Source organism: Neovison vison, chromosome 1 (assembly GCF_020171115.1).
Source record: "Neovison vison isolate M4711 chromosome 1, ASM_NN_V1, whole genome shotgun sequence".
Taxonomy (NCBI): domain Eukaryota; kingdom Metazoa; phylum Chordata; class Mammalia; order Carnivora; family Mustelidae; genus Neogale; species Neogale vison.
In genome coordinates, this window is record NC_058091.1 from 100,146,363 (window position 1) to 100,173,773 (window position 27,411).

Below are 27,411 nucleotides of genomic sequence, written 5' to 3' on the forward strand. Positions count from 1 at the left end.
TGTGTAACAAAATATCCTATACTGATAGAATAGTAGGAGCAGTGTAAAATGGAATAGTGTCCTTGATCTAGGTCCGTGTTATTGCCAAGGCACGTTGAAAACTTTCTATTTCCTTTGCTGACATACATTTATTATTATTAATTTTTCCCCTTTTACCAAGTTGATTTCTTTACTGCTCCTCATATCCCCTCAAATTCATACCAATATGTATTTAGCTATAAACATGTAGGGCAAATGGGAATTGAAGTTTCTTTTATATGTGAATATTATATTTGATTTATTTTGAACACTATATACTTAGGAATTATGACAAACACAAAGGATGGGTAGGCTGGGTGGAGGAAATAGAATTGAGAGAGGAGAAATACTAACTTCTAAATGCTCTGAAGCAACCCACTGAGCAAGAATGTGACATTGGCATTTATTTATTTTTTAATTATTTTTAAAATTTTATTTTATTCTTATTGAAGTGTAATCAATGAATAATGTTATAGTGGCTTCAGCTGTACAACAAATTGATTCAACAATTTTATGCATTGCTCAGTGCTCACTGTGATAAGTGCCATACAGTACTGTTTAAATATTTTCTGTGCTGTACTTTCATCTCCATGGCTTACATATTTTATAGCTAGAAGTTTATTCTTCTCCTCTGAAAACCACCAGTTTCTTCTCTGTATTTAAGAATATGGTTTTTTGTTTGTCTTTTCTTTTGCTTTGTTTACAGATTCCAAAATAAGTGAAACAATAGGGTACCATGCACTGTTGGTGGGATTATAATTGGTACAGCCACTGTGGAAAATAGTATGGAGGTTCCCCAAAAAATTAAAAATAGAATTACCATATAATCCAATAATTCCTCTACTGGATATTTACCCAAGGAAAAAAATCTTAATTCAGAAAGATAGAGGTACTTTTAGTTTATTGCAACATTATTTATAGTAGCCAAGATCTGGAAGCAACCTAAGTGTCCATTGACAGATGAAGGTATAAAGATGTAATACACACACACACACACACACACACACAGAGGAATATTATGCAGAACAAGAAAGCATGAGATCTTGCCATTTGCAACAGTGTAGATGGACCTATAAGGTATTGGGCTAAGTGCAATAAGTCAGATTGAGAGAGATACCATATGGTTTCATTGATATGTGGAATCTAAAAAGCAAAAGAAATGAAGAGAGAAATAAACAAAAAGAAGAATCTGACCTGCAAACACAGAGAACAAACTGATGGTTGCCAGAGGGAAATGGGGAGGAAGATGGGCAAAATGGGTGAAAAGGAGTGGAAGATACAGCTTTCCAGTTATGGAATGATTAAATCATGAGAATAGAAGATACAGATTAGGGAATATAGTCAATGATATTGTACTAGTGTTTTTTAGTGACAGATGGTAGCTACACTTGCAGTAGGCATAGATAGCATAACAGAGGTGTTGAAGCACCGTGTTATACACCTGAAACTAAGGTTAGCACGGTGGGTCAACTATATTCAAATGAAAACACTTAAAAAAATAAAAACCCTGTACTCTGGAGACTGGCATTTATCTTAATGTGAGAAGGGAAGTATTTGAAGGTGTGATCCATAGAGTTCATTTTTCCTGGTAGAAGAGCATCTCTGCTCTAGAGCATAACAGCTTCCCAGCTATTCTCAAATAATTAGGATGTGGATGCTGTAGAACCAGAGTTTGGTTATTGTTGTATAAATAAAATAAAATCATGAAAGTGCCTGCATTAGGAGGGGGCTGTGATTTTAAGTTCATTACATTGAAATAGCACAGTTTAAGAGCTTCTGAATTCCATGGAGATTGTGCTCAACTCTGTTACTGTTTGAATGACGAAGTTAAGATGGAAAAGATAAACAACACACAAGATCTTGTTAAGTTAAACTGTATTACAACATCATTAACAAGTATGCAGAAAACACCTGCTGTATGCCCCCCACTATACCAGCTTTTCTGGGGGATGTATGTTTATGTGTATGTATTTTTTAAGGAAAGTAAGCAGCAGTCCTTTGTCTATAAAAATTAATTTTTTTTCAGCAGGAGGAAATACACATATACATAATATGGAGGAGCTATATAGGATTATTAAATCTACAATAAAACTAGAGAATAAGTTTAAGGCAATATTAACATAGTAAAATACAGATGATATATAGTTATTCACTGAATTCAATATAATAGAAGTATTATTATGGGGGTTGGCTAGTGAGCGAAGTTATAATAAATGTCAGGCCTGTTGGAAATGGTTAGGATTTAGCTTAATGAAGAGGAAAGGAGCTAGCATTTCAAAAACAGTAAATAACCTGACCAAATTTACAGAAGATAAAACTACTAGAGTATATGTGGAGACATAAAAAGATTGGCCTTATCATCAACTAGTGATAACTGTAATAATAGTTATTTTAACAGATATCACATCCTTTCTGTGAGGTAAGAACTATCCTATACAAAATATACAAAGTAGTTAAAAATTAATTAAAAGAGACTATATCAGTTACTTTTTATGACCATATAAACTTGGTAATATTTTCTCCATATTATTTACCAAAATGCAAAAGCAATGACTCCATATTAATTATCATTTTAGCCTATTTAGTAATTCTCATGAAGAAAACCATCATAATGGAATAGTCAGAATTACTAATTTCTATAATGTTTGGGTCATTTAAAAATGTATTTTTAGAGATTATTCAGTCCTTGTATTTTAAACTTTCAAAGCAAATGGGACAGAGAAAATCTAGCATTTTCTATAATTCTAAATTTAAAAATCATATTTGAGGTAAAATGACCTGGTAATTATCTTTTTAATACATATGTGTGATTATGGAATTCATTTGTGGTATATTAAAAACAACCTGGTGATGTCAACATTACTGTCTCCTGAATTTATTATTTCTTAAACCATAATGCCATATGCTTAAATTATTCATTATCTTTATGAAAAGTGATTTTACTCCAGAGGCTTCTTTGAAGTGTTTCTGTTTATGGTTCACTCCGCTTTGTTCATATTTTGTCCTATTTTTGGAGAGTTGGAAGAGGGTGAGCTCAGAGAACTTTTGATCAAGTCAAGGTCTTTTTTGTCCTAAAATCAAGTTTGTTGAAGATCTGTTCTCCCCAGCTCACTTACTGCTCCAATATTGAAGAATTTTCAGCATTTGCTTTGTTATTGGTTTTATTTTTTAAATTTCCAAGTTAAAAAATGCAGCTTGTAGAAGTGCATGATAAGGGCGCCTGGGTGGCTCAGTGGGTTAAAGCCTCTGCCTTCAGCTCAGGTCATGATCCCAGGGTTCTGGGATTGAGCCCCTCATTGGGCTCTCTGCTCAGCAGGGAGCCTGCTTCCTCCTCTCTCTCTGCCTGCTTCTCTGCCTACTTGTGATCTCTGTCTGTCAAATAAATAAATAAAATCTTTAAAAAAAAAAAAAAGAAGTGCATGATAAATCTGATGGACATAAAAACATGAAGAGTAATTATAACATATCCCTTTTTACCCGCTTTTTGAATAAAAAATGTTTCTTATAACAGGAAAAATTTATGATAACTTCTACAAAAATAGTTGCTCTCTGAGACATGCTGTTCTTAGTTATATTTATTTCTTCCTTGCTTCTTGCTATTATCTCTCCAGGTAAAAATAAGCCTACTTTTTTTTTTTTTATTGCAAACTATTATTTGTAGAAGTTGTAACAAGCATAAAAATGTATTAAAATGGACACTGGGATAGATAAATCTTATCCCAGTTTCCTTTGATGTTTGACTAGGTTATGTTTGAATTGCTAAGATTATTTCATAGATTGATAAGAGGAAATAGACAAAAGCTTTGGGATATCAAAGAATTCATATGTGTCTATGGATTGTTTCTTGTCTTGCTCCTTCCACTGTGGTGCTAATCCAAGCACAGGCTCTCTTTGAAGTCAAAGAGCTTCAGATTTAGATCAGCTTCACTCAGTGCCAGATCCCAAAAGAAAAGAGGTCCTAGAATACAAATGGCCATCAAATTAAAACCTGAATGCTTCAGGGGTATTAGTTCAAAGTGTGGGCCCTACTGTCCTTTGATATTGAAATAAAATGGAACAGCTAGAGTATACTGAACTAAATTTAGATATGAAGCATATTTGATATTTCTTTTTCATAGATAGAATCTTAAGATTCTGAATCTGTTTGCATTAGTATAACTGGTATAATTTAATTTGACATAATGGTTTTAAAATATTATTTCACATTATAAACATGGCCCTAGATAGGATGAGCATTTGCCTGAAGGTTGCTCAGCTTAGTCTTTGATTGACATCTATATTGTTGAGATGTTTTTGTCCCTTGGGAAAGCCTGGATATCATAAAGCTAATTCCTGGAGTTGTATTTGAGTTCCCAACATATTTGGTCTTCATTTATAAAATAGTTTAAAATTTTCTCCTAGTGAATTATCATGGTATTCCATATAGGGATTTGAGAACATTACTTCAAAACTGCAAACATTTTGCCACTTACTGAAGGTGGTTTGAAGTTTTTTTCTAACTATGAGGGCTCCAGTGGCATGCTTGCCCTGGCCTTAAATAGTTTGGGAATCAATTGAGAGCATTTTAATATTTCATGACCTTTTATAGTTGGTGTTTTATTTATAGACTCTCATTCCTTGAAGGCATCAACGCATTTCCAAATATGTCACACCAAAAACTTGGGGACAACAGTCTCTATGTGATTTTCTCCATTTCTGCTGACTGCTTATAATTAGGGAAATGAGTAATAATGGAATGTACCTCCATGAGCTAAAATAGTCGATGTGGTTCAAGAAAATCATTCATTCATTCAATAGACATTCACTGAGTGCTTATTATGTGCAAGGCATGTTTCAAAGCCTTGAGGAGGTTGCAACAAAATAAAATTGCAAAATGCTTGCTCATAGAAAGTTTACATTCTTGGGTAGAACAAAAGGAGCCAGCAATTACCATAACCACCTCCCCATTGCTGCAAGTAAATTTTCTTGTGCCTTAGGAGGTCATACATGGTATGGAGAAAAGTATAGTGGGGTAAGGCATAGTGTCACAAATTAATTAATATTGGGTGGTCAGGATAGGTTTCTTTGGGAAGGTGACATTCACAGACCTGATGCACCTTAAGAGAGTATAGTTGGAAAAAATACCTGATGTCAGATAGTGCTTGGCAAAGATAGGCGAGCCAGCGTGGCAAGAGTGGAGTTAGTCTGAGGAATTTGAAGTTGTCAGAGACATGTAACTGCAAGCTGGGGCCTGTGAGGTCTTGTAGGCCATGTCTTAGTCTTTCCTTTTTAATTTAAGAAGCTGGTAGATAGTTTCAAATAGATAATTGGCACAATCATGTCTATCTGGCTGCTATGTTAAGAATAGACTAAGAGGGTGAAAGCGGAATTAAGGAAACCTTAGGAGTCTGTTGGAGCAATCCAGGCAAGTGATGATGATGACTCTGGTGAAGTTCTAGTGGTGAAGGTGAAGGTCATAAATCTATACATATTTTGTAGGTAGGGTTAACAAACGTTCACAATCATATGTGAGATGATAAAATAATTGCAAATAGATATATGTATCCTTTTGTTCTCTTTTTCTCTTTTTGTCCCATTGTTTTGTACTCTATATCCTCCACACAATTTTTGGTGCCTTTGTGGAAATCCTAGATTTTCTAAGATTCTCCCACTCCTGCTATTTGTTGCTTACATCTATGTACTAACCAGTTCAGGGTCTCATTCCCTTTGTTTTTCTCCAGCTAACTTTTCTGAAATGAGCTTAGTAGTGATTCGCACTCAAGGGTCAGTGTTTGACAAAACCTCCTTGTTTTACCCCTTGAGGAATATAAATATTTTCATTTTAATTCAAGGAGGGGCTTTTGCAGTTTAATTCAAAAGAGGATTAAAAAAAAATAGGGATCTAAGGTCACGAGTTCAAATCTCAGTTTCACATCCAAAACTAATATTACAAAAATTAGAAATGCCTTTAGGGCATACTTGGAAAGAGAAAGAGGATCTTCAATCAGTCAAGTGTGTCTAAGACGTGAACAGTAGATGAGGAACTAAAATTTTGGTTTTCCATGCCCTATAAATCTTACTGTAATTTTCAATAAAATACTTTGGTTTAAATCAACAAATATTTGCCAAATATCTATTCTTTACTAAGTTAGTATACGATACTGGAAATATTAGAAAATATCTTCTCCAAAAGACCTATCAGGCTAATAGGGATGTCAAAATATTGTAATACAATAATGTTTAGAGTACTAGAAACATACAAAAGATAAATCAACCATGGAGAGGGGTCCTATGAAGAGAGTTGTGCAGGGAAATTTCCCCCCTTCTCTTCCTCACTGCTTCTGTTCTCAGGATCACTATAGAGATGATATTCTGCCAATAATTCAGATGTAAGGAAGGTATCAGGGCAATTTCCTTCTGTGAGTTGAATTAGGGCTTGAGTTGAGCTTCTGCCTCAGGGAGATTCTGACTCAGGCACTGCAGGCATGGTCACTGATGAGCAGAAAGTGTACATTTGGAGCAGTGCTCTCATTGCTACTCAAGGGTGCATCAGAAAGGAGAAGTTGGCCACAGTGGTAGGGAGGCTCTTTGCCAGGGTTCCTTCTTATTGTTCATGTCATCTGAGATTCTACCCTTCACCAATACTTAAGGTGTAACCATGAGCTCAAATTTCTAATTCTCAAGGCAACTAATATAGTTTGCTTTGAGATCTCATGGGCCTTTATTACTGGAGACGGTGGTAAAATTTAAGGCATTAGCAATATCGAATAGGATAGTGGTGAGAGTATTTCCTGAAGAAGAAAGATGTGTGGCTCTCCCTACCTTCATACCCAGGATTTATGTTACAGTTATCTAGGATAAATAGTATTTATAAATAGGTTTAGATCTGATAAACTAATGTAGTAAAATAGCATTTCCTTTTCTAAACCTAAAATTTTACCCTACATCTGTCATGTAGTGGATATTTAGGAAATATTTATTGGGGATGCCAGGGTGACTCAGTCAGTGAAGCATCTGACTCTTTTTCTTTTTTAAAGATTTTATTTATATATTTGACTGAAAGAAAGAGATCACAAGTAGGCAGAGAGGCAGGCAGAGAGAGAGGGGAAAGTAGGCTACCCGCTGAGCAGAGAGCCCGATTCGGGACTTGACTGCAGTACCCTGAGATCATGACCTAAGCCAATGGTAAAGGCTTAACCCACTGAGCCACCCAGGTGCCCCAAGCATCTGGCTCTTGATTTTGGCTTGTGTCATGATCTTAGGCTCATGAGATTGAATTTCATACTGAACGTGAAGCCTGCTTAAGATTTTCCATCTCCCTTTCCTTCTGTCCCTACCTCCACATGGGCTTTCTCTTTCTTAAAAAAAAAAAAAGAAAAGAAAGAAAAATATATTTTTTGAATGTTGAGCAAAAGCATAGAGTACAAATTGGAGAGATATATAATATCATTGAATTTTTTGCTGAATTCAGGGTAGGCTGGTCAGTTCTACCTTCTGTGACCAGCTGATGGTGATTCCAGCCTATAACACTAAAACCTACTATTTAAGTTATACTTACATTGACTACAGTGATTTGTAATTTTAAACCAAGCAAAGGAAACCAATGAATTTAACACCTCGGAAACTTGGAATGCTAAAGAAGAAATATGTTTCAAATTAGAATATTGTTAAAAGAAACCTAAAGAAATATAGTGAACCCAAAAAGTATCTCTAAGGTCAACAAGAATTTTCACACTGAAAAGAAAGACTACATATGTCTTAAACACACATAAAGGAACTAGAAGGAAACATCTATATGTTCTAAATTCATATCTCCTGGTCTAGATAAATTATGCCTCAAACACATGAAATTTGTACTTCTATTGTAAATGATAGGAAATAGAGGAGATTTGCTGGAAAAGAAGTGAGCCATATGTTTTATTTTTCACAAAAAAAAAGGAAGGTAAATTCTGAAGATGATTATCTATATTCTTGTGATTGTTATCAAAATCAGTTATAACTGGAAGACAGACACTTTCTTCAAGCAAGTAATGTTTATTGAATTGCTTTCCAAGTTCCAGCTTTTGTGATGTTTTTCATGATATCATGAATAAGGAAAGGTATTTGAGGTGTAAGGGCATATTTCTGTGAACTCACATTTGTTCTGAGCGCCCATTCTAACACATCCTTGAGGTCACTTTCTATTCCAACACACTATTTGAATTTTCTGCAAATCATTTATCTCTCCATGACTTTTCTTTTGATTTCTCATTTCTTTGCTTTTAGTTTGTCTCTGTTTATTAGGGTATAAGCTCTAGAGAGTAAGGCTTTGGATGTTTTGTTTACTGCTGAATCTCTAATGCTTAGAACAATGTAGGTCACAAAGTAGGTGTTCCATAATATTTTGTTGAATGAATCAATTAGTTGAACTTTCATAAATAAATAGAGTTACAGGATAGATATCCACCAGGTTGGTAGGACCCAGGAGGTAAGAGTTCTCCATCCTTGATCTATGACTTGAATGACAATAAAAAAGACTTGCCTAACAAGATGGTTCATGAAATAATATAAAAATTATTGTCTTCATAGTTTGTAATAAGAAACCAAAACTAATCAGATGAAGCTGGATAGAGATAATGCGTGAAGTATAGTTTGGCATCTAGAGAAAAAAAGCATAACTCCATGATGGAATTCAATTTCAATGAATGTTAAAGAAGAAAAGATGAAAGCATTAGAGAATTAGCATACTTGGTGTGATCCAACAATAGGAAATGACTCCAACTTCCCTCTATTGTATATTCTAAACTCACCGCAAAAGCCAAGGAGACCATTCCAGTTAGTATCATCTTCATTGTATTAATTGATTTTATTGTCAATATCTTCAAGGTGATGATTATATTCTACTTCGTGTTAAAAATACATCTAGTTTAACACACACCTTTTAAAAAAAGATTTTATTATGTATATTTAGGGATTGAGTGTGTGAGTGAGGGAAAGGGAAAAGGGAGAGAGTGTCCCAAGCAGGCTCCATGCTTAGTGTGGAGCCTTACAGGGCCCGATTTCATGACCCTGAGCTCATGACCCAAACCGAAATCAAGAGCTGGGTGCTTAATTGACTGAGCCAAGCACCCCAACACACCACTTTTCAACATTTGTAAAGGAATATTGACAGAAGAAGGTGATGAGGATAGTGAAATTCTTCAACTAAGGATCAGTAAGGAGAGGCGTGGTGGAAACAGCTGTACAACTATTGTGCAGACTTGAGCTCTTCACATGTGTCATCATTCCAAGATGGGTAGAAAGGGCCAATGGAGTAAGTTATCAGGAAGCATATTTTGGCTCAGTATAAGGGAGATTTTTTTTTTTTTTTTTAAAGCCACTTCTTACAATTAGGTCTGAGCATGCTGACTTGGGAGGTAGGTAAGAATTCATGTGGTAGCTGAACAGAGGATCAATCAGAGAGATTCATGTCTTGGATGAGAGGGTTGAACCAGATGGCCTTAATATCACATCTAATTGTAAGACTGTATGGCATTATGTGTGCAGTAACAGTATATCTCTCTGTATAGGTTTGTCCAAGTATATACTCCAGGGCAGTTGGGGATAGGAGAACTGAAAATGTAAGTGACTGTATGTCCTGAAATGAGAGGCAAGGGTCTATCATAGATAAGTGCATAGCTGTTGACTGGCATACCTGCATCCAAATCCCAGTTATGACTTACTACTACCTAGTGGCCTTGGATAAGTTACTTAACATCTGTATACTTTAGTTTCCATATATAAACTGAATGTGATTAGAATCTATCCAATAGAGGTGCCTGGGTGGCTCAGAGGGCTAAGCCCCTGCCTGCAGCTCTGGTCATGATCCCAGAGTCCTGGGATCGAGCCCTGAATCGGGCTCTCTGCTCAGCAGGGAGCCTGCTTCCTCCTCTCTCTGCTTGGCTCTCTGCCAACTTGTGGTCTCTGTCTGTCAAATAAATAAATAAAAATAAAATATTTAGAATCTATCCAATAATTTGGTTGTGATAATTAAATGAGATAATGTACATAAAGCTTCTAGAATGGTACCTGGCTCATAGTGAGTGTTAGCTATTATTATTATTATTAAAACTGTTATTATAATTAAGTATCTATGAAACCATCATGGAATAGTAATGATATATTCTATTATATATTCTTTGTCTGCCTAGGTATTCTTTGAGAGAAAATATTATCTCATAGAGAAAGCATGGATATTGGATCCAAGCAGGCCTGGGTTCCAAACCTGTTTCTATTCTTTATGGGCTGTGTATCTTAGACAAGTCACTTGACTGTACTTTGCCTCCCTTCCCTAATTGTTCTTTAGCGATAGGGCTTCTGTAAAATTAAATGAGGCTGTGTATATAACTTGCCTGGTCCTAAGTGTCAGCTATTACTCTCCACAAAGAGATTTTTCTCTTTCGTTTTCAGTCCTTATACAGAATATGTCATATGGGGACTATAGCAGTGCTGGGTCAATATAAAGACAAGGGCTTGAAGGCAACTGAGACTTTTCCCCCAGGCCTGGCATTTTTATTTTTCTCTACCTCACCTTCTTTGTAAGGAAAATGAATGTATTATTCCCCCTTCCTCACATCATTTTAATGGAAGATTATATCAACTATATCCATAAAACTCAAGGCTTTATTTTATTTGACTATCATGTCTTCTATGATCCTGTGGTCTGCCCAGGGGACTAAGATGGCTTGGAGTCCTCTGCCAACTTTTAGCTGGCTCTGGAGCCCTGGGGAAGCTGTCTGAGACAGAGGCTTTTGAAGCGATAAGAGCCTTGACCTTGGTTAAGCAGCATGGGACCCAGAGAAATATCAAAACCGGGTTTTTGATTATGCATAGTATTCTGATTTATACAGCTTCCTCATGCTCCACCTCTCTTTCAAATACTGCATGAAACCGAACTATATTACTCTGCGTTTTATTTAAAACTCAGGATTCATCAATATCATTTCATTAGAAAGAGCAGGAGATGATGAAGTTTAAAAAAGTGAATTGAAGATCAAAAGTTTGGCCTTTGAATATTTTTCATTATGGAGTTAAATTGCTGATATTACTTCTATGCAAAATGTGCTGCTTATTAAACATTACTGCTAAATTTTATGTATTCTGACCCTTGTTTTTACAAATGATGCAAGAATGTATCAAGAGTTCAATTAGATTTGTTGGCATAACGTTTGTAAATTATGGCACTATAAAAAAGAACCCCTTTCCTTTGAGAATTAAGCAAAACAAAAAAACCCCACCCACATTTATAGACTAGTAGTACTCCTATGGAGGGACACACTGCTTATGAGAAATTTATAAGTAACTTTGTAGAAATGGATGTTTTTAAGTTCTGAAACTGCATAGCACATAATTGCCTATAATCCCTAGGCTGATATTTTACTGTGATATTCCTTTGTTTCTCATTCTAATAAAATATTAACATGGTAAGCTAATTTTTTCTGTTAAAAACAAGTTGTAATAACTGTTTTCTTCATTTGATAACGTGTCATTTAACTTGGCAGACCTAGTCTAAAATTATGTTCTATTCTTCCCCCTTTTCATCTCCGCTCTTGCTTTCTGGTTACTCATTCTAGCAATACAAGACCAAGTCAAGCTACAAGGCTTTTGCAGCAATCCCTACAAACACATTGCTTTTGGAACAGAAGGTCAGTGTTGGCTCAAAAGCAGAGGGAATTTTATGTTTCTACTGTCGTTCTGTTATGTGTTCTAAAATGGTTGTTTTGAAGTTCTGCTTTTACTAAAACGTTGCTCTTAGTTTAGGGTCTCATGATGAAAGCATCTCGGTGAGTAGAATTTGAGACATCATCGATTTATCACCAGAGGTTCAAAAAGAGCTTAGAATTGTCCAGTCCACTGTAAAGCAGGCCTAGGAAACTTGATTCGGATTTGGAGAGATCCCCGTCTTCTGGAATTTAAGAGCTTCCACCTCTTTTCACATTGATCAAAATGGGGTTACATGCGGGCAACTAGCCAGTCAATACTTGGTGACTAGTAGTGGTTTCTACAGGGTAGAAACATGTTAGCTGAGTATCCAGCTTAGCTCCTTAGATCCCAGCATGGGCTAAACCTCTTTGGCCGTTCTCACCAGCCACTGATACTATGTCCATGAATGGGAGGGAGGACCGAAATCACTTCCAGTGACCCAGCTGCTTTCACATGCCTCTAGGGCATTTTTGCTTTGCTATTAAGAGTCATTAATTATAAAATTACAGGATTCTGCCTCAGTAGGTAAATTAAATTAAAGCCTCTTGTTTAATAAGCACATTACATATGTTCAAATGAAGGCCAAATGCAGGATTATATCAGAATTGAAGTGAAATCAATTCCCAAGTCGAAGAAATTACTCATTTCACGTTATTTTTATATTTATTTAGGCAATCTCTCTCAGTGTATTAAGCCTATTTTTTTTTCTTCTGTGTAATTAGAGTGTTTCAAATGTTGTTGTTATCATTTGTCAAAATGTTAGTGTTTGCCAGCCAGGTGTATCTTGAACATTGGTTTTATGAATTTACTTTCTTGTTGTTTTAGTATGATCTGGGTAAGGAAATCTTTGAATGATCTCTTATCTAAACCGTAGGAATCATTAGTGGGAGATACTCAGTAGCATGCAGATGGGTTTTGGTGGGCAGCCTCTCTTTTATTCTAATCTCTGGTAACTAACTCTGATTTATCTATGTGTGGTCCAGAGTCCATGTTTTGTATTTGTGAACACTTCCAGCTGGGGAGCTGAGGAGTCGCCGGACTGCAGAGAGAGAGACCTGCCACTTTTTCTCTAGCTTCTCTTCTGAATTTCTACCTTTTATAGCCCACGAAAAAATGAGATGGGCCTAATCACTGATTTCAGGAGGCTCAGGAGGATTCAGGAAGTGACCATTTTACCAGTGGTCCCTTATCCTATTATCTGGGGCTTTTATGTTGAGTCATAGTGCAGTGTTTTCTCACGGCAGACTCTTGGCCCATTTCAGATGGATTTTTGTGAAATATGGTCACAGTGTCTGACCCTACAGAAGTGGGAGAAACTCTCCTCCTCAGCAGCCAGGAGAAGTAAATAGGGGCCTGGTGGTTTCCCTCCATCATACTTGTCTCACCTAACCTAGTACATTGTCATGTACCTGTGGGCTACCACTATATTAGTTTTTTATTTAGAAAAATTAGAGTTAATTCTCCTTCAACGATGTTTGAAAGGAAAGGCTGGATGTCATTATTGGTTCCAGAATCTCTGTCTATTAGCTCTCTTCTCTTCCAAGTAAATGGATTTTAGAGATTATCATCTATTAGTTAGTCATTCAAAATGAAGAATCATTAATTTCCAGTTCATCATAAAACTATTTCACAAATGTATATGGTAATATCACTGTGTATGAACTTAATGTGAGTCCATATAGGAGGGTTTTTTGTTTTGTTTTGTTTTTGTTTTAAATTTTGAATAAGACAGACTCTATGGGAAAATTATTTTCTTTAGTACAACAACATATAAATATCATGACGTCAAACTTACAATAGTTTTTTCTAGGGAGGACTGACTATTGTATAAGTACTAGTCTCTTGGCTAAGAGAAATTGGTTTTGGGCCACAAATATATGAATTGTTCGAAGATCACAAGATATGACATATGTTTGTTTTTTCTTTAGAGCCTTTGTATAATCTATTTTTTTGGGGGGGGGCTGGCTTTTCTATATTGTGTGTTGCCCCATGAGAAACTTTAATTTGTAAGGATTTTTAAATAACAAAGGTCTAATCTTGAGATTTTATCAGCATTTATTTCTATATTCACTAAAATTAAATATTTCCATGTTCCTTTCATGGGGGTAGTTTTTAAAAAATCTGGTAATTTAGGTATTTTATCCATCTGTTTATATAATAGAACTCAACCTATGCCATTAAAATCAAAGGGACTTATTTCTGAATTGAGTGGGAAAATTAAGACTCTAATTGTCAGAAATTCTGTTTTGGGAAGAATTAACACTTTGGAATATTTTCTGAGACCCCTTTAATATCACACAGAACATCACAATTAAAAAGAATGGGGATGCTGCAGTGCCATTATAATATTCGGTTAGGGTCTCTGCTGTGAATTGCCTTAAAAATAGAACTAACGAATTTAATTTAGACAGTTTAACAATTATCCCCTCCCAAACACATTAAACTCACGGTTGATGTTTTATACCACATTTTATTTTATAGTATATGGTATAATGAGGAACTGGAATCACTTTAAGAAATAATACTATTTTTAAAAGCAAGATTTTCTCCAAATTGAAGTACAGGCATCCCTTTCAATCACATATTAAGCTATCATTGAATCACTGGATTGGTTTCAGCTTTAATCACCCCTAGATGAAACCCATCATTTTCAAAAGAGTACATTTTGTTGGCAGGAGACATGGGGTTTCTGGTAGTTCTGTTCTGTAATTTATTGTCTGCATCAAAACTTAAATTTATAGCTTATTCTGTATTCTGTAATTTTTTTTCCCCCATGAACATTTAGGAGGAAAGCATTTTTAGCTTAAGCCTTAACTAGGGCTTTATAGGAAGAGATAAATGTGAGGCATATTTTAATGTGTTAGTTTCAGAGTCTTTGGCTTCATCTCCTACCAATAATCATTTTCTCCAAGATTGAGATGAGGATGAAATACAAGTGATTATAAAGCAGGAACAAAGTAATCAGATCAGCTTGTGTTTGTGACTGCCCACAAACTTTATTATGACATGTTCAACAATATTGTAGAGGAAATAATTTTGAAATGGACATTACCTTTTAGTATGCTTAACATTTAATATTTAGTATGCTTAACATTCTTTTCAGAGAATGTTAAAGATCTTACTCTCTCTTACTGACTAATTTTTCTTCTTATCATATGAGTCTGATAGCAATAGGTACAAAGTGAAAATTAAACTGAAGGACTCATAGTAACATTCTAAATAAATAGCTTTATATTTTTATTATGAAATTATATTAAGGAAAGGAAACATAGAGAAAGGAGTATTTCCATGATATAAAACAGTATGCATCCTTATTGTTTCACAAGTGATTCACATTTTTCCATGAAAGCATATTTTTTAAAGCAGTTTTAGCTCTCCGTTCTTTTCTTCACAAGTATTTCTCAGGATAAAATCAAGGCTAGAGTTAGGTTCCATTTTCTAACAAATGGCATTGTTATCTGCCATTTTCAAGACATTTTTAATTTATAAGCTATGTGAGTTTGAAAGAAGGATAATAGAGTAGCTCAATTCTATAAATAGCACATTTAAATTATAGGGTTAATTATTTAAGTAAAAGTTAGTATAAAAATTATTTTATTTTCTCCCAGTGGAAGGAAGTTAAAGAATAGCCGTTCTGAAGACAATTGTAAAAATTGTGCTATAGAAATGGAAAGGTGAAGATTCAAGATGTCTTGTCGGTTTTTAAATCAATTTATTCTAAATTGCCAGCTTAAAATTTTAAAGCATGAGTTGGTAAACTTTAATCTGATTAAACATATGTCTTTGGGTGAGATATTTTAAGATCTCTGCATGTCTCAAAAATCTAACAAAATCTGGTTGCTAGCTTAGCATATGGCCTATACTAGAGAGGCATCTCTTAATTGATTAGTACAAGGAAATGTGTTCCCATTTCTCTAGCAATGGAAAAATGCCCAGGACCCAAATCTATTCCAGTTGGTTCTCCTTAGGCAGTTGTATACCATGCACGTGTCTCTTTTAAAGCCCTTACCAAGCCATATGTAATTATACATGTTGGTAGCTTTTTTTCCCCCTACTATGAACTGTTTGAGGGAATATAGTAGTTTTTTGTTAGGTGTTCATTGAATGAATTACTTTGATTTGCAGATGAGTAGGTCACTAAAATGTCCAATTTTATCTCATAGGATTTTAAGACAAATTTTTGCTCATAAAATTATAAAAATTAAGGACCCTAATGTATGATAATTTGGGCGATGATAATTAAGAATCCTTCTTTAGGGTACAATAAACTTAATTAATTCTATTTAACATGTAAAAGCTATAAAAGACCTTCTACTACGAGGGAAGTAAATTGATTTTAGACCTGGTACCTTTTAACAACTCGAAAATACAATCACAATGGCTGCCATATTGAATATTCTGGTGAATCAGACACTGAGCTAAATGTTTTGCTATCCTCACAATTCTGTGAAGATTTTGATGTTCAAAGATGCCAAGTAAATCCCCCAAAGCAGCAGAGCTATTATGTTGCTGAATTGGACCTTATATGATTATCTCCCAGCTTTTTCCTGTTTACCATGCCAGTGACATCAACTAGCTGAAATGAAATACTGAGCAAGAAATGATGATTTTGGATTTCTATCTACAATACTTTTTTTTCATTACGTGCTAAAATATATTAAAATCTTCATCAAATTAGAGCAACAGAAGTTTTTGTTTTTGTTTTTGTTTTAGTGAAAAACAATGAAAGAGAATGGGAAATGATTTAGCCCCGAGACTTGAAAGTTTACCAACCAGCTCTGACTCCTTGAGTTGCTGAGATGAGTCACATTACAATGAAAGAGGTTTGAGCCGGAAACAAGGCACACCTTTCTGATGTCCTTGATTAAATGAAGGAAAAATATGAATTCTCCTGTTATTGAACCTTAATGAATGATTTTGAAATAGGCTGTAATGGTCTGCACAAATTTCCTTTCTTCTGTGTGGTAGGAAGAGATGCTCAACCCTTCAGTGTTTTTGGGATTATAAACGCTGTGTAGATTTCCTCAATTGTTAAATATTTTAAACCAATCATGAAAATAATATAAGGATAAATACATCTGTATCTTTAAAGAAGCTGTACCTTTAAGTATCCGGAAGCCCTTTTGGCTTTCAGTGTACATTTCCCCCTTTTCTTCAGATCTGAATGCTATTCAGACCCGAATCTTCAACTATATAATCAAAATGAGATTTATTTTGCTGAAGATATCTCTAATCCTACAAATGCTTTTGTGTTAATGACTGAAAATCAAACAAGGCTTTTGTAGTCTTCAGAGGATTTATTCTACCAGATACATAGCTGGTCAGATTAACAAAGTATAGGAGCACTTGGGTAGCATGGGAGGGGGGTTAATTTGATCATGACTGAAACAGAGTAACTGGCCCATAACATTTTTTTTTTTTTAAGGGAACGCAACTCTTTTTTTTTTTTTTAATTTAATTTATTTATTTGATAGAGATCACAAGAAGGCAGAGAGGCAGGCAGAGAGAGGAAGGGAAGCAGGCTCTCTGCTGAGCAGAGAGCCCGATGCGGGGGGTCCATCCCAGGACCCTGAGATCATGACCTGAGCCGAAGGCAGAGGCTTAACCCACTGAGCCACCCAGGTGCCCTGGCCCATAACATTTTTGAAGCCCAATCTAATTAGATAGTCTAGGCATCACAAAAAGTTTACAAGCCCTTTTAGGTTAGTCTTCCTTTGAAAGTAGTTTGCTTTCTGGCTTTGTTTAAAGTGCAATTGATTCATGCTGTCTTTAGATTTTTAGAAGTTAATCCTATTTCCAGAAAGCAGGTTAGACTGATGTAATATATCTGACTTAAAAGTGCCTGCGGTTCCATCAAGGTTCTCTTTTCAGGTGAGAAGCACCTGTTATAGTTTACTGGCATGTATTCCCATAAGAACTTTGATTTACAGTGCTTGTTCAGAGTCCTTGCCTCTTAATTATAATGTAGTGCTGAGCTCAGAAACTATTTTCTACCAAAAATTGGATTTACTATGTTTCTTCTTAAAAACTGGATCCCACAGTCAGCTGTTCTGAGCAAAAGAAAACTACTTTTTTTTTTAAAAAAATGTTTTATTTATTTACTTATTTTTGAGAGAGACAGAGAGTGGCAGAGTGGCAGGCAGAGGCAGAGACAGAAGCAGGCTCCCCACTGAACAAGGAGGCCAAAGCAGGACTTGATCCCAGGACCCTGGGATCATGACCTTAACCGACTGAGCCACCTAGGTGTCACAAGATAACTACTTTTAATGAAAATATTCCTCATAACTACATTAGTTAAGAATCTTTAAAAAATAAGATTCAAAGCATTCACCATTTATGTCTCACTTGGCTAGAAAATAGAATAAATGAAACAAGATGGGATTGGGAGGGAGACAAACCATAAGTGACTGTTAATCTCACAAAACAAACTGAGGGTTGCTGGGGGGAGGGGGGTTGAGAGAAGGGGGGGTGGGGTTATGAACACTGGGGAGGGTATGGTGAGTGCTGTGAAGTGTGTAAACCTGGCGATTCACAGACTTGTACCCCTGGGGATAAAAATATATGTTTATAAAAAATAAAATTTAAAAAAAAAAGAAAATTGATGTCCAATTTGGTAGAAAATATATGTTTCTAATAAAACTCTTTTATTGGAGAATATTTTGAGACAACTTCATTCAAAATTAATAAATCTAAAAGAACATCAATACATTGCTGCTGGCTAAGGTGTCAAAAAGCAATCTATGGTTAGAGTTCTTTTAATGGAGATTTAATAAATTTTCATTTATATATATTTTTGTACCACAGAGAAAAAAAAAAAAACTCTTTAAGGCTGGCAGAAAGAATGAATCAAGATGATACATTTGACAAATAACTCCTCATTAATTAAAAAATCTATTCAAATACTTTTCCAAGCTATTGAAACTCAAAATAACCTTTTTTCCAAATTTTAATGCACCAAGTTTCAGCATTATTCACCTAATTCCAGTTATCTTCCTTAATTTTCCAAGGGTTCTGAGTAGATAGTGTTTTCATTCATTGAGTAAATTCAATATTTTAAATGGCCTCCTGAAAGTTGTGTTTGCCTAGAGTAAGTTCCTACAGAGTAACCAAAAAAGTAACCTTTTTTGACTGTAGCTGAAAAAACACCACCTCATTAAATTAGCACCAATCATATGCTCAGCTCTTTGATGGTAAACACATTTAATTGAAGTGTAGGAAAAAAAATAAAGTATTTGTTATTTAAAATATTCAAAGGGTTTAAACTACTTCTCTAGAACATTTTACAGAGGAGGATTAAAATCATATTATTTGTATCATTCACTTATTCATTTAACTCCATTTAGTAGTTACTTTACCCTTTCAATTCATCCTAAGAATCTTTATCGATCACTGGCTCTATCCTGGGGCTATAAAGATAAATACCATATTTTTCCGATTGTGATAGGGACAAATGGTCCAGTTGGGTAGAGGTACTGTTGAAAAGTAATTATATCATATGTTTAAAGTATGTACAAAGTGATATGGTGCCAAGGAATGACAGACTTTTCCTAGTATGAGGACCAAAAATAATTCATGAAGGAATTTGATTAACATCTTTAGGGTGAACCGGAATTCTTGAAGTGAGCTGAGCGTGAAGGACCATCCAGGCAGAGTTAATAACATGTAGTTACAAGGTCAAAGAACTCAAGTGGTTCTTCGTGGTTGTAGAGCAGCTTGCAAAGGAAGAGAAAATAGAAGATATTATTGAAAAGGTAAAGAAGGGCTGGATCAAACTATTCCCCCAAGAAGTTTGTTCTTAGTCCTTCTCATTAATTTCTGACTTTTTTCTTCTCCATAATTATCACTGTAGTTAGAAGTATGGCATCAAGTCTAAAATGAAGGCCCCATATTATGTGTCACCTTGACATAATAGTGAAATTAGAGGGGTCTCAAGTAGCCTAACTTCACATTCCCCTCCCCACTGTCCACCCCAACAGAAGGTCCCTAACCCTCCTTATCAAACTGACCATGTACAGTTTCTACTGAATCAAAAAGCCAATCACAACTTTCTACAAACCAGGGGACATGTACATCACCGTCTTGATACTACAAAGCCTGTCTTCCACCACCTCTGGTCGTTTACTTTGTGCCTGAACACAGCCCTTGTGTGGCCCAGTGTGGTGTGCAGCATTCTCTTCCTCTAGGCTGTGAATATATCTGACTGATAAACTGTTGGTTCCATCTGCCCAGTAGTTGAGGAAAAAGAAGGAAGGCAAAAGAGAAATTTTTTATGGTTAGAAAGAGGCACTCTCACATATGTTTTTTAAAAAGATTTTATTTATTTATTTTACAGAGAGAGAGATCACAAGTAGGCAGAGAGGCAGGCAGAGGGGGAGGGGGAAGCAGGCTCCCTGCTGAGCAGAGAGCCTGATGCGGGGCTTGATCCCAGGACCCTGAGATCATGACTTGAGCCGAAGGCAGTTGCTCAACCCACTGAGACATCCAGGTGTCACCAATTTCATGCATTTCTATTAGGTTATCATAGATAATGTTTTATATTTTTTTAATTACTGCAGAAGAGTGGATTTTGCAAAAAAAAAATCCAGATAATATTTTTCTTTGTGACTTATTGAAATATTTTCCTTTGTGACTAATTGAAACGAGAAGATGGTAAATTCTTATTTTTAGATACAACTTTTCTGAATTCTGAGATGTATATCCTAGGCCAAAATGACAACCAGCATCTGCCCATGGTTCCTGTTGGTGAAGATTAAGAGTTCTGGATCTGTTTCTGTCACTGGGTCTGTTAGAAGGGGAAAAATTGATCCCGTTGAGTCTTAGATTGCATGGTTCCAACAGCTTGTGTGACACTTTCTGGTCAGAATATGCATATATCAGACTGATAATGAGGAAACGCAGAATCAAAAGTAAATCTAAATAACAGGACAGGAGAGCCTGTAATTTCCAGTTGAATACAGCAACTGGTTCACCCCAAATATGAAGCTGAGCTCATAAAAAAGTCGGGGAAATCCCCAAGGGTCAAATACCAAAAGCAAGTTGAAGTTCAGAATGCTTAGTTATTCGGAAGATATTATGCTCGCTAATCATAGAGATTGGGATTTACTATCAAACTGGTGAAGGGAGAGAAAGATTTGGGGCTGAGTGAGATGAGGACTGTAATTGCCTCCCTGTCATAAAGCCAGGGTTTCTGAAGGGTTACATTCTCAATTACAAGATGAATAAGATGAATAAGAGGGGCGCCTGGGTGTCTCAGTGGGTTAAAGCCTCTGCCTTTGGCTCAGGTCATGATCCCAGGGTCCTGTAATTGAGCGCATTGGGCTCTCCGCTCAGTGGGGAGCCTGCTTCCCCCCCCCCCCCGCCTCCGCCCCTGCCTGCCTCTCTGCCTACTTGTGATTTCTGTCAAAAAAAAAAAAAAAAAGGATAAGAAAAAAGAAATTTGCAAAAGGGAAATGACAAGCAAACTTTGTTATGTCAGCCTGGGCTCAGGGTAGGAAAAAAGAGAATCTTTAACCATAAGCCTACCCTGAAGTGGGTTTGAGATTTGAATTTACGTGGTCTCTGTGATAAGGAAAATTTATGCTAATGAATTGAAATGAGTTGGACTCATTATATTTGTAGGAAATGAACAGTAGCTGGTATTGGACCAATTCTTTTGTAGATAACTCTGATAAACTAGGCAAATGCAAAAAAATAATCGTCTGAAAGTACTGAACCAAGTGACCAAGAGCAGGTTGAACTTCAGTAGTGTCAATGTTTGTAAAGAGATAAAGGAATTGAGTGATTTTCCAAATTTTCTGAGTTTTTCATCTATGGGAGGCTCTTTGTCTCTTCACCATTGAGCAAACGAAAACTCAGCAAGAAACCAGCAGGCTTACTGGATGAGGAATCAGAGACGAGAATGGAGGGTTACACAGGATCTGGAAAGTGAGGGGAGAATCTGGGAGAAGAGTGAGTCACAGAAAGGGAGCCCTAAATGTTGCATATAAACTCTGTCCAAACCCCTGGATGACCACTGAATTACACATGTGCCTGTTAAGCCCAGCTAACCTTAGCTAAGGATAAAATAACTAAACAGAGATTCTAGCTGCTGCCCACCATCAAGGAGACAGAGTTTGGAGCTGAATTAAGTGCCTGCTAAAACTAAACAATAACAACAAAATAGGATACAAAATTACTAATTTCTAGACATACAAAGAAGCAGGATAATTTAAATCATCCTCAAAGAGAAAATGTAATACACAGGGAGTGACCCAAAGATGTTCCAGGTGTTGTTCTTGTAACTATCCTCAAGGGTATAAAGGAAAGTATGCTGATAATGAGTTATATAGGACTTCACAAAAATAGAAACTAAAACAGACTCAGATGGAAATTCTAGAGTCGAAACTAAAATATTGAAAATTAGAAAATGTACTGTATTTTTCAAGGAAAAAATGAAGACGCAGATGTGTCAGTGAACTTGAAGATAAATTGCTAGAAATGACCTGATCTAAATAAAAGGGGAACACAAATAGATGAACAGAGTTCCAGTGACATGGGGGATGATATTAAAATGTAATTAGAGGGGCGCCTGGGTGACTCAGTAGGTTAAGCCGCTGCCTTCGGCTCGGGTCATGATCTCGGGGTCCTGGGATCGAGTCCCACATCGGGCTCTCTGCTCAGCCGGGAGCCTGCTTCCCTCTCTCTCTGCCTGCCTCTCCATCTACTTGTGATTTCTCTCTGTCAAATGAATACATAAAATCTTTGAAAAAAAATGTAATTAGAGTCACAGAGGGTGAGGAGAGAATGGGGTAAAAAAAATATTTGAATGACTAATAGACAAAATTTTTCCATATTTGGTATAATATGTAATACTTTTTAGAAGCTCAGATAGTCCCCAAAATGTTTAATTCAAAGAAAATCATGACTGAGCATATTACAATCAAACTTCTAAAAATCATATATAAGGAGAAAATTTTGGAAGCAGTCAGGGAAAAATAATGCATTACATACCAAGGAACAACAATAAAATAATTGCTAACTTCTCATTAGAAACAGTGGAGGCCAGATGACAATGAATGGAATGACACCTTTAAATGCTGAGAGAGAGAGATAGGAAAAAACTCTCTCTTATGAGAGTTGTTATTATTTGGCTGGGGAAAACCCCTTCAAGACTGAAGGCAAAATAAAGATGTTTTCAGCTGAAAGAAGACTGAGAGAATTTGTTGATTACAGATTTGTACAACAAAATATGCTAAAGGAATTTCGTCAAGCTGAAGGTAAATAATGGTGAATAGAAACTCAGAACTTCAGGAAGGAAAGCAGAACATGGAAAATAATAAATATGTGGATAACTATAAAATACTATGTTGTAAAAGTTCCTTTAACATACATATAACTAAGGCAAAAATTAAAACATGAGGGGCACCTGAGTGACTCAGTGGGTTAAAGCCTCTGCCTTCGGCTCAGGTCATGATTCCAGGGTCCTGGGATCCATCCCCACGTGGGGCTCTCTGCTCAGCTGGGAGCCTGCTTCTTCCCCACCCCCCATCTCTGCCTGCTTCTCTGCCTACTTGTGATCTCTTTTTCTCTCTCTGTCAAATAAATAAAATCTTTAAAAAGAAAAAAAAAGTAGTTAAAAAAATTAAAACATGATAATATGTTGGTAGCATATTCAAATACATTTATAAGGCAATTAGAAAATAAAAACAAGAGTAGGGGTTGAAGAGAGCTATACAATTGCTAGATTATTGAATAGTATGTGAATTGAATCTAGATTTTGTACTGCTTGGTTTAGACCTTGGTATAAAAAGAAAAATTTTCAAGGTTAATTTGTTAAAAAAAAATAGTCTATAACATTCATATTAGTTTTAGTGTAAGCCATACTCACTGCCACAGTGGACAAACCCTGATATTTCAGTGGCTTAACACAATCATTGTTTATTTCCTTTCCATATCCATGTTTGTAGTGTTTATTTTTTCTCTCCCACATGAGTTCTTAGTAATTCAGTGACTTAGGAAGGTAGTCGGCTACCATCTTGTGTCTTAGTTATCTGAAGAAGATGAAAGAAAGAATTATGGAAAGTCATATCCACTCTTAGCTGCCTTGTACCAGAGGTTATGCATGGCTTCTACTCACATTTATTTCATAAGAATAAGTCACAAGATCATACTTAAATTCTTGAAACCAAAGAAACGTATATCTGTGTCCAAGAAAATGAAAATCTCTGATGAACATCTAGCATTTTCTTTGCCATGATATCCAAATTAGTGGAGGGCAAATGAGTTAAAAAAAAAACAAATTTAATCAATTAAAATATTCAAAAACTGAATAAAAATGAAATAGGAAAAGTAAAACAAAAATAAAACAAAATGTTTTGGAAACATTTAAACATATAAGTAATTATAATAAAAGAAATGTTAACCTCTCCAGCTAAAAGACAGTGGAAATTAGACTGGATCAAAAAATGAATTCTAGACATCTGCTATTTATAAACCACTGATTTTTAATGTTTGAATGTAGGAAGTTGAAGAAGAAAGAGGCATAAAATAATATACTAGTAAAATGCTAATCAAAGCATTTGGTTATATGAGGCAAAGTAGATATTAAGACATAAAGCATTACTGGTGAGACAGAGGGTCACTTTATAATGATAAACATTTAAGTCATGAGGGAGGAATACTTCTAATTATGAATGTAGCTAATAAAATGACTTCAAACTATGTTGAGCAAAAATTGCTGGTATCACAGGGAGAGATTAACAAACCCACTATTATTCCCTGAGATTTTATGATACCTCTTTCAATTATTGATAGAGCACTTATGCAGGGAACCCAGTAAAACTAGGATAAATTGAATAAAACAATAATTTTGATCAGATAGACACACACTTACATGCAGAAGCCTGCAGACCACAGAAGATAGATATTTTCTTAAGCATAAATGGAATATTTATAAAACCGTGTCTTATGTCATAAATCTCAAACTTCATAAAAAGTCACTATTCTGAAGAAAAAATTCTCTGGCTATAGCATAACTAAAATAGATAATTTTAAAATTGGGAAAAATTCTCATTTTTAAAAATTAATAGAGAAAACCTCTTTTAAATAGCCCATGAGTCTAAGTAATCTTAACAGAAGTGTTTAAAGATGTATTGAAAATGGAATGACAGTGATCATACTATATATAATGACTTGTGAAATGCAACAAAAGGAATACATTCAGAAAGGTCAGGATAAATCCAAAAAAAGGTAGAGGGAAGGAATTAGTTAAAGATATTAACATATATTCCTGAAATGGAATATGAATATGTCAAAGAAGGTCAATGCCAATATGTAGTTCAATTAAGAGATGAGAAATTGATCATTCTCTGGAGAAACTGATTGTTTAAAAAAGTAGGTACACAAATAAATATTAGAGATGATAAAGGAGTGGGACCAAGATGGCAGTATGAGACTTCTGAAATTTCCTCTTCCCATAGACACACCAAATATACAGCTGTATGTTGAACAATTCCCTCTGAGAAAAATCCAGAAACTATGTGAGTGACTCTTACAAACTGGATGAATGAGAAGATCAAAACAGGTTAAAAAAAAGGAAAGGCTGAGATACCCTGTACTTATAAACTCTAATGCTGGCACAGCTCCACGTGGTTGGGAAAGAATCCCCAACTCCCAGCTTCTCTGTGAGGCATGAAGGATTTAGACCACATATGAAGCAACCCAAATTTTAAGAATTCCACCCAAGGGCGTGACTTACTAGGTTAGAAAAGGGTTCCTTAAATCACAAAGGAAAATGATGAAAATTTTGACTGTATTGCAATGAAAAGTTGTGTGTGTTATCGTAAGACATAACAGCAATCATGAAAAGGGAAGGCAACACTGGGTGAAGACATGTGTGCCACATCTAACTGACAAATACTTTGCATCAAAATTATATAAACTTTTCCAACAAATGAATAAAAAGCAGATTACCCAATAGAACAATGAATACATATATAAAAGGAAACATGAATGACCAGTAAATACATAAAAGAGGCCCAACCTCAAAAATTATCAGGCAAATTCAACCTAAAACCATAGGGAGATATTTTATGTATGTCAGGATGTTAAGATTCTTCAAAGTCTGAAGAACAGGAACTCTCATTTATTGCAGTTACGAGCGTAAAATTATACAATTGTTTTAAAGAAAAATTTCACAATATCTGAAAAAGCTATCTTTTTCTTTAGTCTTAAACTACAAATATGTTATAAAGAAAAGTGTACATGGGAGATAGTTGTTACAGTTTTTAATAGGGAAAATATGGGGCACCCTAAATATTCTGTACTTGAAGAAATATCCATTTTGTTGTGGAATATGCATAAAATGGGATATAATGTGGAGGTCCAACAACTAAATTAATAGCTATATGGAAAACAATAAGGGCAAGAGAAAATTTTCAGAGGTGATGGACATGTTTATGGCAATAGACTGTTGACATGGTTTCATGGATATATACTTGTTTCCAAACACATCAGTTGCATATGTTAAATAGGTACAGATTTTTCTATTTCAACCATATCTCAATAAAGTGGTTTAAAGCAAGCAAACAAACAAACAAAAGTTCCAGAATCATATTTTGTTTTTATATGAAATTAGAAGATTTGCACAACATAACCTTATATATTGGTTAGTGATGATTAAATATATTGCTACATTTTAAAAATTAAAGGTGTACACATAATGATAAATACAAAATTAGTGAGTTATGAATTCTCAGGTTCATGTGGAAGATGAAAAAGCAAGCAGGGAGGAATGCATACTGGTTTCCATTATTATGTGAAACTAGTTATTCTCAATGGCATATGAACACGGTATGGAGTGCCATCTTACTTTCTCCATATCTAATCTATATGTCTAAAATAGGTATCTGAACTATATCACAGTAAATAAAAAGTAGATACCTGACCCTATATCACAATATACAAAAAGTATTTTTCAAAAGAGTTGGATGTCATCCGAGGCCAAGTCTAATGAATCAGGTAACCTCAATTTTTTATACCTAAATGATTAAAAATTAGGCAAGTTTCTTTCTTGTGTGTGCATGTTTCTTATTAAACTGGCCCTGAAGCATTTTCTCAAAAATAGTTTTTGTGGTATTTTGAGAAAGGGCTACATCATTGTTTCTGTATGTCACTTCCCAAAGTGATTTCTTTGAAGGGGACAAGTGTCTTCTGGATGTATAACATGTCCAAGTTCCAGTGTGTATGTTAAAAAGTTTGGCTTCCTTTCTTTATTTCAATACCGTATGTTGGAGATACTCATTACATTGGAGAAACTAGACAGATGTGAGCAATGCTTCTATGCCAGATAATAGATCATCATCAATGATTCAAAGTCTTTTTTTTTTTTTTTCTTTTTGAAATCTTGAGATACAGGGCTTTTTGAAGAGACTTTTCTACTACATGTATATTTGACTAAAAGCCTCACAAGAGAACTATTTCGTTTATCACTAGGCGCTTGATGAACCAGCCAAGACTGAAAGTGTCTTCAAGGACAACACTTTAGACCCACCTCTGGAGGTAATGACTTCAGATTACCCATGCTTTTGAAACAAAAGACCGAAACTCATTGCTAACTCAGTACCTGGTTTCAATTCTTCCAGTTTTGTTTCCCTGCACAGCTCAGGCAGCAAACTGAAGAGCTCTGTGCTACCATTGATAAGGTCTTACAGGATT

General features: G+C 35.4%; 1 protein-coding gene across 1 annotated transcript in view; it reads left to right on the forward strand.

Moving 5' to 3' along the window:
• The window catches only part of LOC122909213 (muscular LMNA interacting protein), a 149,430-nt gene that overhangs the window by 31,667 nt on the left and 90,352 nt on the right, over nucleotides 1-27,411 (forward strand). The window contains exons 5-6 of the mRNA XM_044253020.1: nucleotides 11,589-11,660; nucleotides 27,190-27,255. Coding sequence (XP_044108955.1) covers nucleotides 11,589-11,660; nucleotides 27,190-27,255 — 138 coding nt within the window. The remainder of the gene's footprint in view (nucleotides 1-11,588; nucleotides 11,661-27,189; nucleotides 27,256-27,411) is intronic.